The sequence below is a fragment of the Hevea brasiliensis genome, chromosome 7 (genome assembly GCF_030052815.1).
Source record: "Hevea brasiliensis isolate MT/VB/25A 57/8 chromosome 7, ASM3005281v1, whole genome shotgun sequence".
NCBI classification, from domain to species: Eukaryota; Viridiplantae; Streptophyta; class Magnoliopsida; order Malpighiales; family Euphorbiaceae; genus Hevea; species Hevea brasiliensis.
Genome location: NC_079499.1, coordinates 88,309,146 through 88,328,339, shown reverse-complemented (window position 1 = coordinate 88,328,339; position 19,194 = coordinate 88,309,146). Strand labels below are relative to the sequence as shown.

Genomic DNA, 19,194 nt, shown 5'->3' with positions numbered 1-19,194 from the left:
AGTGAATCTGACACAAAAATTTTGAAAGCTCTTTCTTATGTTAAACAATCTATCTGGATTATAGACACTCAAGTAAGGAAGCTAAGGAACAAGCAGATACCGATGGTCAAGGTGTTATGGAACTGCCACAACATGGAAGAGTGCATATAGGAAACTCACGATTCCATGATACAACAATATCCCTACCTTTTCTAAGTTTATTATGGCTTTTTATGTTTGTTTCTATGTGTTTGTTTTAACATTCAAGGATAAACGTTCTTAAGGGCAGAGAATGTAATACCCGCCACATTGAAAATATATTTATATATGTGTGATGTGTTCAAATGTATTTAAAAAAGAAAAATTATTTTAAAGGTTTTATTTCTTAAAAGTTTTAAAAGTAATTATTTTGGGCAGAAGGAACTTCACTAGCCAAAGGACAAACTTTTGACAGCCGAAGTCCTTTTTATGGCTTGGATGCCTATTTGGACAGAAAAGACTCCGACAGCAAAAAGTATGGATTTCAGCAGCTGAAAGTCCCCCAACTATCAAGGGTATAAAGGGACCACAATTCATTTTCTGCCCAAAACACTTGGGTTTTTCTCCTTTCCTCTCTCTCCCTACATTGGGGCATACAAGGAGCTCTTTGAAGAGATTTCCTTAATTTTTTGAAGATCTGGAAGTGGATCCTTCCACTTAGAAGTGTGGAATAGTAGATTCAAGCTTTGAGGTTTTAGTTCTCTCACCTCCAAGCTCTAAGAAAAGAAGTAACTTTCGTTTCTTCTTGATCTAATAGATAGATCTAAGAGAGTTGAGGAGGAATTAGGTTTTTATAACTTTAACTTCATGAAAAGTTGTTTTAAGTTGAGTTTTGGGGGAAATTTAAGCATGTTAGGATCAGGGTTTTGTGATTTATGAGAAAATCTCATGTTTTCTTGTTAGAATAGTTATATTTAAGTGTTATGGGCCTTAAATGGCTAGTTTTGCATGATGAATTTGAAGAAATCCATATATATGCTATGTTGGGTTTGGAGAAAACCTAGGATTTGAGTTTCGATTAATATTAAGTAGGCTTTAAGCTTGATTCCAAGTTGTTTTAGGCCTTAAAGAGGTGTATATGTGATGGGATTGCATTTTGGAACTTTGAAATGAGTTGTGAGGCTTTTGGGAGAAGAAATCTGCAAGTTTTTTACTTGGGAATTCTAAAAATTCCCAGGTTCCTCTGCTAAAAGCCAAAGGTTCGGCAATTAAAGCATACAGTTTCTTAGAAAATCTAGAAAATTTCTAAGTTTGATAGTCGAAGTTTAGGACTTCGGCAGCCAAAGTCAGCACTAGATAAAAGTGTTGTGCAAAGCTTAAGACTTTGGCAGCCGAAGTTTAGGACTTCGGCAGCCAAAGTGGTTTTTTTTTCTACTTTTTTCTCCCTTCTTTTCTAAGGTTCCAAAACATGATTTCATAGTTCTTAAGTGTTAGTAGTATGCCCTGGAGTATATCATTTAGTATGTATCTTGTACATACTTTATTAATAAAAGGCAATTTCACTTTTTTGTTTACATAATGTATTTATGTGTAATAGAAAAGGTCTATTATTATTTTGTTAGAAATTCTATTCTTAAGTTGTTAAGAATATGAGTGACAGTATTTCTAGCACAAAGTATCATAAATTGGTTCACAATTGAGAATACTTCACACAGGACATGACTTATCCAGAAAGATTGTAATCATGTTTGTTCCCAAGGTATTTATATGAGATATAAATAAGATGGAGTGGTGAGTCTCATGTCACATAATAAACATGATAGGCACTTATACATGATAAGTAGGCCGAACCAGTGACGCATATGACAAGCACATGGAGTTTACTCTTGTCAATGCATTGTCATATATCATATTAGTGCATATAATCTTTAGACCTGAGATAACACAGTTATCTTGTATATAGGTGGTTTGAGTTTGATACTGCTTTCATACTTGTACTATGTATGGGTATATGGGCATGTGTTGGCTCCTACTAGATATATATGGAGATAGGTGTTGATTAAGATGAAATCTGTTTCCCTAAGTAAATAGCGATAAATTCCTATGTTCATTTAATTGTTCTTGATGTTTCAAGCTCCTAGCCAGGATAGACAAATTTGATCAGAAAAGAGTTTCTGATAGGAAAATCTAATTAATCAAGAACTGGAATTAAAAGAGAACATAATGTTTATAGCATATGGGGTTTGACATAAACCATGACTCCAGCTCGAATTGCGATTTTGTAACAGAGAGATTCTAGAGTATGGTAACATATGATTAAAGGTTCATTTAAGGTATTCTTTGTTACTGATTGGGTGGCAATGACATGCTATGCTAGGTGTCAACCATGGTCTATGAGATGCCTAAAATGATTTAGAAAAATTATTTATGGTAAAAAAGAGTTTTGGTGATATTAAGAATTAATATCATATCTGATTGTCAATTAGTGATGAGCCTAGTAAGTCACACACATACACAACATAATCACTAAGTAAAATGTGATTTAATTGATTAATTAAAGAGTTTAATTAATTAATTAATTAAGTTTGATTTGCAATAAGATTGTAAAGTCCTTAGCATGACTTGAAACTAAATCTAAGTTATTGGATATATAGTATAAGTTAAATTTATATTTAAAATGTTTAAATATGAATTTAATTGTGAGAAATTAATTAATAAAGATTAATTAAGTAATTTATATTTGATATAAATTGATTAAAAGAGGAGAAATAATGATTTTAGATTGAGAACTCAAAATTACAACATAAGAGTAATTTGGTCATTTCACATGGTGACATGGGCACCATGAGATGGTGACACATGGCATCATATAAGTTTTCCATTTGTCTTCCTATCATGCAAGGTGATCAAAGTCAAGATTAAGTCTAGCTTTGACACTTGGCTTAATTTGATTAGGTCAATTAGAAATAAGATGCAATGTGGTGGTGACATGTGGCAAAGGGTTTAAGTGATTACTTGACCTAATTATATAAAGAGAAATTATAAGAAAAAAAATTAGCCACCTCTCCTTTCTCTCTTATGTGTGGCGGCACACCTCTCTCCCTCTCTTCTCTTCATCTTTTCTCATTAATTCAAAGAGAATCACTTCATTTCCTTTGAATTAAAATTGCTAGTAATTGTTTCTAGTGTCCTATACACACATACAACCTCTCTAAAGGCAAAACCTAATTTATAATTGGTTGGCAAAGGCTTGAGAAGCAAATTGGGGGCTTTCCATTGGTGATCTTGGTGTGGACAAGCTAGAGGGACAACACTTGGGGTCCTAGGTGCTTCCTGAAGGTGCCAATTACATCCATAGTGCATCAAAGAGGTTAGTGCTCTAACTTCTCTTTTAAACTGGGGTTTAAATAAATTAATTTATTAATTCACAATCTTGAATGGAAAACATAGATCCTAATACATATTAAAAGTGTTTTAATATGCAATTGAGCATTAAAATTAATTAGGCACATAAGAGATGTGGCATGATACATGTAACCCTATAAGAAAAATTTTGAAATTCAATACTCTAATGAACTAATCAACATGCTTCCGCTCCTTCAATTGGTATTAGAGCCACTATATTTGCCATTTAGATTGTTTATTGAGATTTAATTGTGTGATTTTGATCAAATTATGATTGATTCAAGGCTTATTGGACATTCCATGGTGGTGGCATGAATGTGAGTGCTCACCATGGTGGCGGTATCAATGATACTCCATGGGTGCGCATGGTTTGGGCTTCCAATATACAATTGTTGTGAATTCAAGGCCCATAATTAGGGTCATGCTTAATTAAATTGTTTAATTAAGAATTTTAATCACACAATTAAATTTTGAAAATTGTTTTCAAGTTATTAAATTTGGAAAGAGTTTCTAAATTTAATTTGTTTGAATGAGATTCAAATATGAATTTTTAAATTTATTTAAATGAGATTCAAGTCTAAATTTTTAAATTTATTTAAATAAGATTCAAATCTAAATTTTTAAATTTGTTTGAATGAGATTCAAATCTGAATTTTTTAGTTGAATATGAGATATTCAATTTAATTTTAGTATGTATGTTTTATTTAATTGTTAAATGGTAATATGCATGATGGATGATCATGGACAATAAAAAACCAATCTGATTGGATTTATTTCTTTTATTTTTCTTTGGGATGTAAAACAATTAATTTTATTTTAGTGGTATGTATTATAAGTGTTGTAATAATTTGGGTTGTAATTTCATTTATTTGAGGACTTTAAAGTCCATATTCTTGTAAATTCGCCTTGGTATGCCAAGGATTACAATGTAATTGGATTGCAAGAAGATCAAGGAGGTCAAGAGCATTGGTGAGACTAGTGGGAGGAAATCAAGATCAAGTGTTGATTATGTACTCCTTCAGCAACTCTTGTAAAATGAATGAATGAAATGCACCTAGGAATGCCCTGATTCAATTCTTGGTGGCTCAGAATTGAATCCCTTAGAAAGTCCATGATCATACCATATTAAATATTTATCCATGTATGTATGAGATGTATGGGAATGTATGCAAGTATATGATATATGCATGCTAATTGGATAATGTGCAAAGTGAGACCATAATAGTAATTAAGCCGACCACTGAATCTTCCAAACAAATGATTAAGGCAATTATTTTGAGAAATTTTAAATACTTGCATGTGATGCATTTAATTTAAGAGATTTTCTTAAAGATAATTGTTAAGCATGAGATATTGTAAATATGTAAATAGTTGATGGCCAATAATGGATGTGCCTGAGGACATTAAATTTATTTGCATGTTTACTGGCTCAATGGGATCAACTTAACTAATGCAAGATAAATCAATAATGGATGTGTCTGAGATTTTGAGCATTAGTGGCTAGATGAATGATTGAACCTTACATGAGATGTGATAGGCAAGGAGTTGCTCACTTATAGTTTATTATAATTCCAATAATGGATGTGCCTGAGGATGATAAATAAGACTATAAGAATTCAATCACCCACTAGAAATCCATCCAACTAGGATTTCCATTTTCTACTGTGGAAGTGTAGGATTCGCCAAGTTAGAGGGAGGACCAATTAGATTAAAAGACGATAATCATTTTGGTTAATTACTTGATACATTTACTAATTAATCTAGTTATTTTCTGCAGTTAATTTTTTGATAATAATGAGCACACAACAACCACTACCATCCAATATCCTTGCGAGCATACTTGTTCACAATAGGTTGACAGGACCTAATCTTTCTGATTGGCTCAAATATTTAAAATTTTTCCTGAACCTAGAACGTATTGGATATATTCTAGACTTAAATGTTCCTGGTCCCTTACCTCCAGAGGCCACTCAAAAGGAACATGACGCTTTGGACAAGTGGAAGGAGCATGATATGAGAGCCAAGTGTTACATGCTTGCTTCTATGAGTAATAAGTTACAGAAGCAGCATGAAATATGCAAAGTGCAAGTGAGATCCTCCTTCACTTGCAAGAGTTGTATGGTGAGCATAGCAAGAATGCTAGGTATGAGATATCTAGGTAGCTATTTCGAATGAGGATATCTGAGGGACAAAATGCTGGGGATCATGTCCACAAGATGATTCAGCTTACAGAGTAGTTGGAACATCTTGACTTTAACATGGATTTCCAACTGCAGACGGATTTGATCTTTCAGTCCCTACCTGAGTCATTTGGAAATTTTGTGATAAATTTCCATATGACTAAGCAGGAATACACCTTGGCTAGTTTACTTAACATGTTGGTTATTGCCTAAAAGAATATGTCGGGCAATAAAGGAAAAGAGGTAGCTTTGATTACATCTTCTTCTGCTGGAAAGTCCAACAAGAAGAAGGGAAATAGGAATAAGAAATCTCAAGTTCCAGGATCTTCCAAGAAGATAGCCAAACAGAAAACAAAGACCAAAGCTGACAAAGGCAAGGGAAAGTGTTTCCACTGCCAGAAGGATGGGCACTGGAATAGGAACTGCCCAGAGTATAGCAAGTAGTAGCAGCTTGCAGTAACGAGATATTAAACTCCGGGTTGGCAATGGCTTAACTGTTGAAGCTTTAGCCATATGATCCAAATCTTTATACATGTGTGGACATGTTTTGTATTTAAATAAGGTTTTGCATATACCTGATGCATTTAAGAACATCATTTCTATATCTAGTTTGACTAGAGATAGTTATGAATTTCATTTCATAAATGATATTTGCAATATTTATTTTGAAAATAAATATGTTGGTTCAGGTTATATGCATGATGGACTTTATTATTTAGATAATAATGTTAAATACAAATATAATGCAAGCAATCTAAATGAATATAATGTTATGATGAAAATTAACTCAAGTTCAAAATATATTAGGCACTTAAGATTAGGTCATGTTGCAGAAGATAGGATTACAAAGCTGAAGAAAATGGGGATTTTATCCTCATTGGGTTCTAAACCTACTCCAACTTGTGAATCCTGCCTTCAAGGCAAAATGACTAGATCACCCTTTGTTGGACAAGGACTAAGAGCTAAAAATATTTTGGAGCTAATACATAGTGATGTATGTGGTCCATTTAAGGAAATGGCTAGAGGCAGTTTTCATTGCTTTATTACATTTATTGATGATAAATCAAGGTTTGGGTATTTGTATTTGATGAAATACAAATATGAATCCTTTGAAAAGTTCAAAGAATTCAAATCTGAAGTAGAAAATCAAACAGAAAAAAGTATTAAAACTCTTCGATCAGATCGTGGAGGTGAATACTTAAGTACTGAATTTGATGAATACTTGAAAGAGCATAGCATTGTTTCCCAGTTGACTCCTCTAGGAACCCCACAGCTAAATGGTGTATCTGAAAGGAGAAATACCCTATTAGATATGGCATGCAGTATGATGAGCTATACTGATATGCTAGTCTCCTTTTGGAGATTTGCATTAGAATCAACTTTGCATATTCTGAATAGGATTACATCAAAATCAGTTTCTTCCACACCTTATGAGATATGGCATAGAAGAAAATCGAGTCTTAAGCATGTTAAGATTTGGGGTTGTCCAGCTTATATTAAAAAGCTGAACACTGATAAATTCAGAAAAAAGGTCGATTTGTTGGATATTCAAAAGAAAGTTTTGGTTATTATTTTTATTTGCCTACATCACAAAAGGTTATGGTAAGCAGAGATGCCATATTTCTTAAACAACAGTTTATTCATGAAGGTGGTAAAAGAAGGTAAATAGAGTTGGAATTGGAGAATTCTGACCAACCAATAGATCAAATGGATATAGATCCATCTAGTCAGCCTACACCTATTGATGAAACATCTATAGTAATTCCTCCCAGATCAACCAGTATATCTCACTCACTAGTGAGATATGGTTTTCTTCATGAAAATGAACAAGAGTTGTTTACTCATGAAGAAGTAGATCATGGATATGATTGAAGAAGCTATATCAGATATAGACTCTTTAAAATGGATTGAGGCTATGAAATCCAAAATTGATTTCATATATAAGAATCAAGTTTGGGATCTTGTTGACCCACCTGAAGGTATTGTACCTATAGGGAATAAATGGGTTTCCAAGAAGAAAATTGGTTCTGATGGAAAGGTAGAGACCTATAAAGCAAGGCTAGTTGCGAAAGAGTTTCGCCAAAGGCAAGGAATCGACTATAAGGAGACTTCCTCACCTGTTGCCATGCTTAAATCAATTAGGATTTTATTAGCAATAGCTGCATACTATGATTATGAGATCTGGCAAATAGATGTCAAAACAGCTTTTCTCAATAGATACATTGATGAAAACATTTTCATGGAACAACCTAGGAGTTTTGAATCCCAAGATGGTTCCAAGGTATGCAAGCTAAAGCGATCCATTTATGGGTTAAAACAAGCTTCGAGGAGTTGGAACATCTGTTTTGATGAAGCCATTTAGTCATTTGGTTTTATAAAAAATGTGGATGAACCATATGTATATAAGAAGGTTAGTGATAGTGCTATCACTTTTCCTATCTTATATGTGGATGACATTCTGTTGATAGGTAATAACATAGGTATATTGACAATTGTCAAGATATGGTTGTCAAATACATTCTCCATGAAAGACTTAGAGGAGGCAACTTATATTCTTGGGATTCACAACTATAGAGATAGAGCGAAAAGAATAATTGATTTATCCCAAAGTTTATACTTGGAAAAGGTGTTAAAGAGGTTTAAAATTCTTGATTCCAAGAGAGGATTGTTACCAGTGAGACATGGTATCCACCTTTCTAAAGAGAAGTCTCCAAAGACACCTGAAGAAAGAGATAAAATGGCCAGGATTCCATATACTTCGGCTATTGGAAGTTTAATGTATGCAATGATGTATATTAGGCCGGATATTACACATGTTGTTAGTTTGACTTGCAGGTTTTAATCCAATCCACGTTTGGAACACTGGATAGCTGTCAAGAATATCCTTAAGTACTTGAGAAAAGCTAAGGATTTATTCTTGATTTATGGAGGTGGTGACTTATAATTGGATGGTTATATTATTCTTGATTTATGGAGGTGGTGACTTATAATTGGATGGTTATACTGATTTTGATTTTCAATCAGATATCGACGATAGAAAATCTACCTCTGGGTTTATGTTCATTTGTAATGGAGGTGCAGTTAGTTGAAAGAGTTCCAAATAAAGTACGACTGTTGATTCCACTACATAGGCTAAGTACATTGCTGCATCAAATGCTGCAAAAGAGATTGTTTGAATATAAGGAACCCTGGTCTCACCAGAAATCCAAACATATAGAAAGGCGCTACCACATTATCAGAGAGATAGTTGGGCAAGGCAATGTAGCCACGTAGAATATAGCATCAGCTGAAAATCCAACTGATCCATTCATTAAGCCTATGTTAGAAGCTTAGTTAGACCGACATCTTGAGAAGATGGGTCTAAGATTTTATAATGAATGGCTCTAGTGCTAGTGGGAGATTGTTAGTAGTATGCCTAAAGCATATCATTTAGTATGTATCTTGTACATATTTTATTAATAAAAGACAATTTCACTTTTCCATTTACATAATGTATTTATGTGTAATAGAAAAGGTCCATTGATATTTTGTTAGAAATTTTATTCTTAAGTTGTTAAGAATATGAGTGACAGTATTTCTAGCATAAAGTATCATAAATCAGTTCACAATGGAAGATACTTCACATAGGACATGACTTATCAGAAAGATTGTAATCATGTTTGTTCCCAAGCTATTTATATGAGATATAAATAAGATGGAGTGGTGAGTCTCATGCCACATAATAAACATGATAGGCACTTATACATGATAAGTAGGCCGAACTAGTGATGCATATGACAAGCACATGGAGTTTACTCTTGTCAATGCATTGTCATATATCATATTAGTGCATATAATCTTTAGACCTGAGATAACACAGTTATCTTGTATATAGGTGGTTTGAGTTTGATACTGCTTTCATACTTGTACTGTGTATGGGTATATGGGCATGTGTTGGCTCCTACTAGTTATATATGGAGATAGGTGTTGATCAAGATGGAATCCGTTATCCTAAATAAATAGGGATAAAATCCTATGTTCATTTAATTGTTCTTGATGTTTTAAGTTCCTGGCCAAGACAGACAGATTTAGTCAGAAAAGAGTTTCTGACAGGAAAATCTAATTAATCAAGAACTGAAATTAAAAGAGAACATAATGTTCATAGCAAATAGGGTTTGACATAAACTATGACTCCAGCTCGAATTGGGATTTTGTAACAGAGAGATTCTAGTGCATGGTAACATATGATTAAAGGTTCATTTAAGGTATTCCTTGTTACTGATTGGGTGGCCATGGCACTCTATGCTAGGTGTCAATCATAGTCTATGAGATGCCTAAAATGATTTAGAGAAATCATTCATGGTAAGAAAGAGTTTTGATGATATTATGAGTTAATATCATATCTCATTGCCAATTAGTGATGAGCCTAGTAAGTCGCACACATACACAAGATAATCACTAACTAAAATGTGATTTAATTGATTAATTAAATAGTTTAATTAATTAATTAAATAGGTTTGGTTTGCAATAAGATTGCAAAGTCCCTAACATGACTTGAAACCAAATCTAAGTTATTGGATATATAGTATAAGTTAAATTTATAGTTAAAATGTTTAAATATGAATTTAATTGTGAGAAATTAATTAATAGAGATTAATTAATTAATTTATATTTGATATAAATTGATTAGAAGAGGAGAAAAAATGATTTTGGATTGAGAACTCAAAATTACAACATAAGGGTAATTTGGTCATTTCACATGGTGACATGTGGCACCATGAGATGGTGACACATGGCGTTATATAAGTTTGCCATTTATCTTCCTATCATACAAGGTGATCAAAGTCAAGATTAAATCTAGCTTTGACACTTGGCTTAATGTGATTAGGTCAATTAAAAATAAGATGCAATGTGGTGGTGACATGTGGCAAAGGGTTTAAGTGATTACTTGACCTAATTATATAAACAGAAGTTACAAGAAAAAAAATTAGCCACCTCTCCTTTCTCTCTTATGTGTGGCGGCACACCTCTCTCCCTCTCTTCTCTTCATCTTTTCTCATCAATTCAAAGAGAATCACTTCATTCCCTTTGAATTAAAATTGCTAGTAATTATTTCTAGTGTCCTATACACACATACAACCTCTCTAAAGGCAAAAACCCAATTTATAATTAGTTGGTAAAGGCTTGAGAAGCAAATTGAGGGCTGTCCATTGGTGATCTTGGTGTGGACAAGCTAGAGGGACAACACTTGAGGTCCTAGGAGCTTCCTGAAGGTGCCAATTACATCCATAGTGCATCAAAGAGGTTAGTGCTCTAACTTCTCTTTTAAACTAGGGTTTAAATGAATTATTTGTTAATTCATAATCTTGAATGGAAAACATAGATCCTAATACATATTAAAAGTGTTTTAATATGCAATTGAGCATTGAAATTAATTAGGCACATAAGAGATGTGGCATAAAGGATGTAACCCTAGAAGAAAAATTTTGAAATTCAATGCTCTAATGAACTAATCAATATGCTTCCACTCCTTCACTAAGGGCCTAAAATAAGATGATTATGATATGTATATAGTTTTAGAACATTGTATAATACTCTATGATCTAATTTTATAATATTGGACTTGAGGGACTTAGAAGGTTAAGGATCTGAGGATAGCTCCCGTTCGAGTAAGATGGTTGATAAGCTTCAAGAGGTGGGTAACTCTAACCTTAATATAATGAAAACTATTTATAGGTAATTAATGATCATCCTCATGCATCATATCATATTTATTTAGGATGTATGCATCTAGAACATGAAAATATTGCATAATTACATAATTTGTTATTAGTGCATTGATGGATATTGGATGACCCAATCGACTTCATATTTATGATGATGTAATGTTACATATGTTATGGATCCATAATTAATTAATGTCCCATGAAGACATCTTTAAGTTGACACAGGTCATGGTTTAAAAGAAAGTTTGGGGAGATACTAGTGACAAGTCCATCTTACATGAAATATTTGTGATGTGAAACTCATGCAAATGATACAATGTATATGTATGAATTAAATGACATAATTTAATGATGGTTAGTTTACTTACTGAGCTTGTGTAAGTTTATGCCATTCCCCTAACCCCAAGATGCAAGGTTGCAAGACTAGAAGAGTTCCTTGAAGAGAGAGCTCCAGGGGTAGCTTTAGCTTTCTCCTTGTATATGATGTATGGATAGATGGACATGTAAATTGTGAATGGATAATATTATGTTAGTTATTAAAGAAAATTAGAGTTTTGTAATAATTTTAAGTATGATGATGTTGTACACATTATGTTAACTTTTGGGATCACACATGTCGGACCATTATACTTTAGAACTTATGTATGTTCAAGTTTAAATTATGAACCATTTTTTTGGCAAAAATGTTTAAGTATGGATGAAAAGACTAGGGTGTAATAGTTTAGAGTGTGTTTAAACACCTATAGCATTCCTATTTGAAATACCTTTTTCTTAAGACAAACTTGACCAATCCTATTCAGTGAAATACTCGAGAAGCGATCTTCACTTCCTAGAGTGTTAAAGGGAATATCAAACCCTAACCTCATCTAGATAAAAGTATGGTAAACACATTTACCTTTGAAATGACATAAAGTTTCAAGTAATTTTTATGAGAATCCTCCTGCAATGAGTTGTCCAATCACTAGATTTCATCATTACATTATGCACATATATCACCTCAAATGCTCTAACTATAGACATAGATAAGTCTTAAGGTAGATATAAATAGAAGAAATCAAAACCCAAGGGAACATTTACTCATTCACATTATGGATCCCGGATTTGCAAGGATCCACAATGCCTTAACTAGAGCATCATTCTTTGTACTTTCTTTTTCCCCCCTCTCTTTTATATTCTTAGTCATTAGACTAACTTAATCATCAAAGAGTCTTTGAGAAGGAGGCCACCACCTTTCCATAGCCTTATTGTATCTTGTAAGTTTCACATTGTCACAATGTTTTTTGTGGTCACCAAGCAATTCCCATCGAAGTGGAAAAGTGGTGTGTCACCACCCTAATTTTGAGGAAAATAAAAAAAAAGGCTTTAATTTTAATTAATAAAAAAAGTTTACCACTTCCATTTCAAAGATCCAAGATTTAGGATCATTATATGTGTAAAAAAAGTATTAGGCATCCCACAATCATTCCTAAATAGGGCAGGTAAATTTAGAAATGTACTCAAAATAAATTAATATCAACTATCTTAAATCAAGTGTAAATTATGATAGTTCTTTATGTTTGCTCGGAAGCAAATAAAAGGCATCGTTGTAGGAACATATAAACATCCCACTATTAGGGTGAGTCAAATATAAAAGTGATTGAAATAGCTCTAAAGTGAATTTGGTTTCCATTTTCTTTTTTAATTTTTCTTTAAAAAATATTTATAATTTAAAAGCAATTTAAAAAAAAAAAAAGCTAGTAGTTTAAAAAAAATTATTAATTTTGACAAAAGAGAGTTAAAAAAAACATGGTTTAGAGTACTATAACTTCTAAATTTACAAGAAAACCAAAAAGACGTAAGAGATGATTTTGCAAGAAAAATCAAATGTAGACCTTGAGTTCATCGCTGAGTAAAAATTAAATATGCTCGAAATTAAATTTCTTTAAAATTAAAAAAAGCAAGAAAGAAAGAAAAATGTGGACATTGAGTCCTTTGTTAGGCAAACTTAAAAATTAACTTTAGCTGGAAATTAAAAGGAATGAAATTTGAGATCAAGCCTTATTGTCAAAATTGGAAGCAGTTAGAAAATGAGAACAAAATATGATTTTTGACTCTACTTTGATACTTCTAAAAGCATAGATATATGAGTTTCATTTTATTAGAGATAGATTTGGGAAAGAATGATAGGTGAAATTTTTTTTTTAAAAAAAAAACTTATTTTTTGAATTGGTGGAAAATAATGATTTGTTTTATTATAAAAAGCCGTTATATTAAATTTCTTTTAAAGGAGGAAAAATAGAGTTTATTTTAAACATGAATTTCATTAAGATGGGGCTAGGGGTTATGTTAAAAATGTCATGCACATTATTTATTACTTATTATTATTTATTAAATTCCTCCCCACCAAAATCAAGAGCCCAATTCTTAGAAAGGTGTTGTTCAATTCCTAGATATTTTAACAAGTTGTAGGTAACCCTAACCACTCAATCTTCATCACCAATCCCAATTCTTCCCTGTGTTCTTCTTTCCCCAAGAATCCCTCCCCACCGATGACTGCCTTTTCCTCTTCTCTCTCTGCTTTTGCTAGTGACCACCATCAACCGCTAATGATGACTAACAAAGAGTAGCAATTCCAACAACCTCTGCGATTTCCCTTAGACAACGAGCGACACAAGAATGGCAAGATGATGCAAGATAAAGGGAAAATGACGCAGTGCCTTCTATCACCATTTCTAGCCTCCTCTGACGTCAGATTGAAGGCTCGAAATCTTCAATTCCAACGATCCTTTGTTGTCTTGAATCCATTTTAATTAATTGCCCTTGTGCAAAAACTCAGATAATTTAATGGTTTTGGGATTTTTTTTTATTATATTTCTATATTACTATTTTTTTTAACTCTTACTTTCTACATTGCGTATTGATTCACACTTTTTGTTGGCAAGGATTATATGGTTATCTTAACTGTAGTTTTTAAAAGTTTCAAGTGTCTTTAAAATTCTGGTAGCGACTATTTTTTTTTTGAAGTTCAAAAGTGAACTTGTATATTTGATATATTTGGCCGATTTAAAAGTGTAGATATGAGGGAGTGAAATCATGTTGCAAAGGGTTATTTGAATTTTAGAAAACAGACAAAGCAAATTGTTAAACTAAGCATTTGTTTGACAATATTAATTGTTCTAGTCGCTATCAGCTGTTTTATTATTAGATATTAACTAATAGCTATTAAAATTACTAACTACTACTATAAAAATTAATATTATAGAACGAGATTTTAAAGTATAAGTGTTCAGTAAAAATAGTGGTTAAATTAATTGTTAAATATAAAATAATTATATCATTTTTTTTATCCTAATCAAAATTTAAAATACTCTTTCAACCTCTAAAAATTAAAAACGGTAAAATTTCATAAATTACTCTCTTAATTTCTAAATACTAATATAAATATAATGCTATCAAATATTAAATACTATCTCGAAAACTATGGCTGAACAGGATTTAAAACCGCTAAACTAAGGTAAAAAAAAGAAAAGCAAATTTCTTGGAGAAATTTAGGAGGTGGAAAACGTCAAGAGGAAGATACAACCAGAGATTGGACATTTGTAGTCTTAATAGTTGGATATTTAATTGTGAATGAAAAACCGTTGCTTCCATTAATTCTTTCATGTTCTTAGGCTTCACGAGATATGATTGCCTCTGTGGTCAAAACTACATTAGTATTCAAAGATGTACATAACCATTAGTACCGAGACTGTCAATTTTTTAGCCGCTAACTCAATCTCTATATTATCTTCAAATTCATCTCTTCCAAATTAAGCAATCACAATATATACATAAAACCCTGCAAGGTTTTGTATTTCTTTCCCTTCAATATTTGCATTTGATTATTATTATTATTATTATTGTTATCATTTGCCCAAAAACAAAAGGGAGGATTTTTATCCTTCCCTTAAGTGAAGGCAAGCATTCTTTGAAACGAAACTCTCATTGCAAAAGCTCAAGTCTGAAACACATTTTATTTACTTGCCGCTATCAGCAAGCCATTTTTCTCTACTTTTGAAACGACACTCGTTGCAAAAACTGAAACACTCGACTCACTTGTAGAAACTCGCTTAAATTTTTTTTTTTTTAACTTCCATTCCATTGGAAGAGCTGCAAAACAAGAGTTTCTTACTTCCTTGTGATGTTTTATATAAGTAAACGATAAAATTTCGGCTCAAATTATTCATTCATGTGACAATCATAAACCACACCTCTCAACCATTAGACTTGAAAATTGACTCTAGAAAAGTACAAAATCTTACAGTAACTTTAGATTCATTTATGAGAACAGAATTGCAGAAGCAAAATCTAAATATAAACAATTACAAGATCAACTAAATGCAACCATCAGCAGCAAGATGCCCAGTCCATGTCTGATTTCCACTTAACAGCTACAAATTTTTTACTGTTTATCCTTTCAGATCTAGAGCTGGCTACTCAAATTATGAAGTATCATCTGTTTTCCCATAAATTTATCCCAATGATTGCAGAGAACAGCAGATAATTGCGTGGCTGACCAAGTCAATCAATGAAGAAGCAACTTGATGTAAATTCATTAGCTCAGGTGACCTTAACATTCAGTGCAAGTATACTGAAAAACTTAAGCCCCAAATACGTAGATGAGGAAAGAAAAGGAGTTCGCATTTTGTCTTATCAACAACTCTGCATCATCAAGGCAGCACAACAATTTAAAATGACCAATAGTCCATGATGAACTGGTGCTTACCTCCATAAGGGAAGTTCTTTATGCAAAATTTTATCTTTATCCTTGTTTCTTCAGCAAAATAAATTGCACTGAATCAGATACCCTGTACAATGTACACCTTAATTCCCCAAGTCAAAATTGGGAAGTAATAGTTCTTTCTTAGACCAGGTCAAGAGCTCCTTCTCATGTCTTTGCCAGTGAATTCCCCACCTCCAAAGGAAGCCGCTGCAGCAGCCACATCTAAACCACTACCAATAGATGTAATTAGAGCTGACAGCCCACTGCCAGGGCTTCCACCAGCAGCCATCCCCAATCCAAGAAAATCAAGGGTAGTTTGCTTAGGACCAAACACAGAAGGAGTTCCCATCATCAATTCCTTTAATCCAGAACCTCCATCACAATGCAAACCAAGTCCCAGCCCTGCAGTGACTGAGGTATTCTCAGGCTCCACTTGCCTGTGACCCCATAGCATATTGTCTTGCTGTGCAGATGATGATGATGACACAATCCCAAGACCACGGAGCAATGATGCATTTGTAGCAGCAGCCCCCATTTGAGCAGCTTTTTGTAATAGTGCAGTGGCAGACATTGCTGGTTGAGGTGGAGGTGCATATTGCCTAAGCTCTTGTCCTGCAGTACCAAATATTGATGACCCATGATTGGTTGAGAGGCAAAGAGAAATGGGTTCAGTAGATGATGATGGACCAAGATCTGCAGGTCGATCAGGGTGACCCATGGCCCGAATTAGGTCAGTAAATGCAGGAGTTTGAGGAGGCTGTAAGCTTCCAGATGCAGTTGATGAAACAAATAAACTAGCAAAGACACTACTGCTGGAACTACCATTGCTGCATGAGCTGGTGCTACTGCTACAGCTTCCATTTAAACTTGCTGGTGCTGGTGCTGGTGCTGGTGCCTGTGCTTCCCCTATAATTGGAGTGGGATTATCTGGCAACTCTGCATTAGTCAAGCAAAAGAGGGAAAAGAGGAAAACAAAAAGGGTCACCTAAACATACAGTCATAGAAAGTTAGGCTTTTCTTTATGAAGAACTTTAGACGAAAAAGCAAGAGTCAATAATGGTTCCCTTTCTCTAAACTAAACACGCTTCTCTTTCTTTTTTCGCTTTTGAATCACTTATGTTCTTTATCAAGATTGCGCAAACTGAATCTCATAGTTTGGAAGAAAGCTTATTTTTCTTGCTTCCATTAGCTCTACAACAAAACTACATACTGTGCTATTTATCTTAATAAAAACAAAGATCAATAACTGACAAAAAACTGCTAGACTCCAAGATCCATATAAAGAGAGAGAAAAACAACAACGATTTCTCATTTATTAAGACAAAAGATCGCAACCGACAAAATTGAAACGAAATTTTGGCAAGTTTCCAAATTTGGATCAATATTTTACCTGAGCTATGAGTCGGCGAAACTGAAGAAGATATTACTCCAGCTGACTGAGATAGAGCTGGTAGGGCTGAAGCTGGTGCTGCAGCTGCAGGTACTGATGGTGGTGGCGGCGGCGGCTTTGGAGGTGGATCAACCTGTAAATTCGGCTTCCCTTCTGGATTTGGATTCGCAGCAGCTAGATTCGAAGCCGGAGTTGGAGTCCGAGTCTGTGTTCTGGCGCTCTCCTCTGCTAAAGCATCACAGAAAGCTCTGTGCGTGATGAAGCTATCCCTCCTTCAAAACAGTAAAAGAAACCAACTTCAAATACACAAACCCACCTGAAAATTAGAATCAAACACAAAATTAAAAAACATAAACCTTGAAAACAGAGTTCCACAATCGCATTTGTACTCTCTTGTGCCGCAAATCTTCGAGTGAGCTTTCCAGTCAGACTGAACCGCGTACTTCTTCGAACACTTATCGCATTTCCACTTCTTCTCACCATGCTTCCTGCAGAAGTGCTTCTTTATCCCCGTCAGATCGCCCAGAGCTCTGGAAGGATCGTGGTGAACACAAGTCGGCTCGGGACACACATAAACTCTCTTCTTGACTTCCTTACTCGATCTCTGTCTCAGTTTCCACGGTAGATTATGGCCTCGGCGATGAAGCTGCAAGTTCTGGTCCCTTTGAAACCCTTTATTGCAAATTTCACACACGAATCGGTTCGTAGCCAAAAGGGTTTTCGGAGACAGAGCAATCACCTCTGCATCTGGATCTGCAAGAAATTTATTGGGAAAGAAGCAAGAAAGGGATTATAAAAATCGTAATATTTCTAGCTTCTTGCTCTTTTACATTACCCGGCATTCCAGGGAGGTTCCGCTTTTTCTTGCCCGTGGCGGTGGATTTGGATGGCGGAGGCTGGTTGCCGGAGGACGAAACGCTGGCTTCACCCGAAGCAGTAGAGGAATTATCCAAATCGACCGGCATAGTAGTAGACATAGAAAAAAAAAAAAACTACTACGCACAAGTAACAATAATTGTAGATCAAAAGCTAGTGGACAAAAGAGATGAGAAAAGTGAAAAAATCAAGGACATTTATCTCAGAATTTAAAAGAAGCTACTGGACAAAAAAAGATTATATCTTGGAAATTGCAATTTCAACAAAACTTTTGAACACAAAGTAACTCTTTTCCTTCTAGGGTTTCGTTTTAGCTCTCTCTCTCTCAGCTACCAGTCAATTTGCAAATTTTTTAACCCACCTACCACCCAAAAATCTCACATTAACCAAAGCAACTCAATGATTAAGCCCAGAGACTGCAAGCTATAGCTTTCATCTTGGAATCACTAAACAAAACCCAGTAACCCGAAAACTGATCGCCGGCCAGCTGTTCTCCAATCCAAAAATGGTCAACTACTGAATAAACAACTACCCAGAATCTCAAAAGCTGAAAAAATCCAAATCAGAAATGTGAAACAGTCTTATAATAAGGCTGCTATATAAGAAATAAAAATTCAGAGAAACAGAAACTGAGGGAGACAGAGAGACTTCGTGTGAATTGTGAAAGCTTTTTGGAGAGAGAGAGAGAGAGAGAGGCCATGTCTTTGGTCTTTGGTCTTACTTTTCAGAGGAGATAAAGAAAGCACAGAAACGATTTTTTTTTTTTTTAAAGAAAGAAGATGTTTAATTTTGCTTATAAATTAATTAAATTTATAATAAAATATAACATACACTAAAATGCTGATATATTGTTTATAAATTAAAAAAAATATTTAAAAGAAGTTATAACTTGTCTTTTGCTTTTAATAATTTATTTATTTTAAAAATATTTTTTAATTA

The 19,194-nt window shown here is 33.8% G+C and overlaps 1 protein-coding gene across 2 annotated transcripts; it reads right to left on the bottom strand.

The window, feature by feature from the left end:
* Positions 1–15,433: 15,433 nt before the first annotated feature.
* On the bottom strand, positions 15,434–18,922 carry LOC131181547 (zinc finger protein GAI-ASSOCIATED FACTOR 1-like). 2 transcript variants are annotated; one of them, XM_058150148.1, is made up of 4 exons: positions 18,215–18,922; positions 17,736–18,132; positions 17,380–17,651; positions 15,434–16,916 (listed from the first exon to the last, which is right to left on the bottom strand). In XM_058150148.1, exons 1-4 carry the CDS (start codon positions 18,354–18,356, stop codon positions 16,141–16,143), a joined length of 1,587 nt encoding a protein of 528 aa, XP_058006131.1. In that variant the 5' UTR covers positions 18,357–18,922; the 3' UTR covers positions 15,434–16,140. The 2 variants fall into 2 exon arrangements, with proteins under 2 accessions (XP_058006131.1, XP_058006130.1); XM_058150147.1 differs by having other exon boundaries at positions 15,434–16,925; positions 18,215–18,921.
* Between the last annotated feature and the right edge of the window lie 272 nt (positions 18,923–19,194).

Excerpts from the sequence above, each read along its gene's own strand:
- LOC131181547 (XM_058150147.1), bottom strand. The coding sequence starts at position 18,356 with ATGTCTACTACTATGCCGGTCGATTTGGATAATTCCTCTACTGCTTCG. Across the intron at positions 18,133-18,214 it reads GAACCTCCCTGGAATGCCGG|ATCCAGATGCAGAGGTGATT; the intron begins GTAATGTAAAAG and ends AATTTCTTGCAG. Across the intron at positions 16,926-17,379 it reads TTCGCCGACTCATAGCTCAG|AGTTGCCAGATAATCCCACT; the intron begins GTAAAATATTGA and ends TGACTAATGCAG.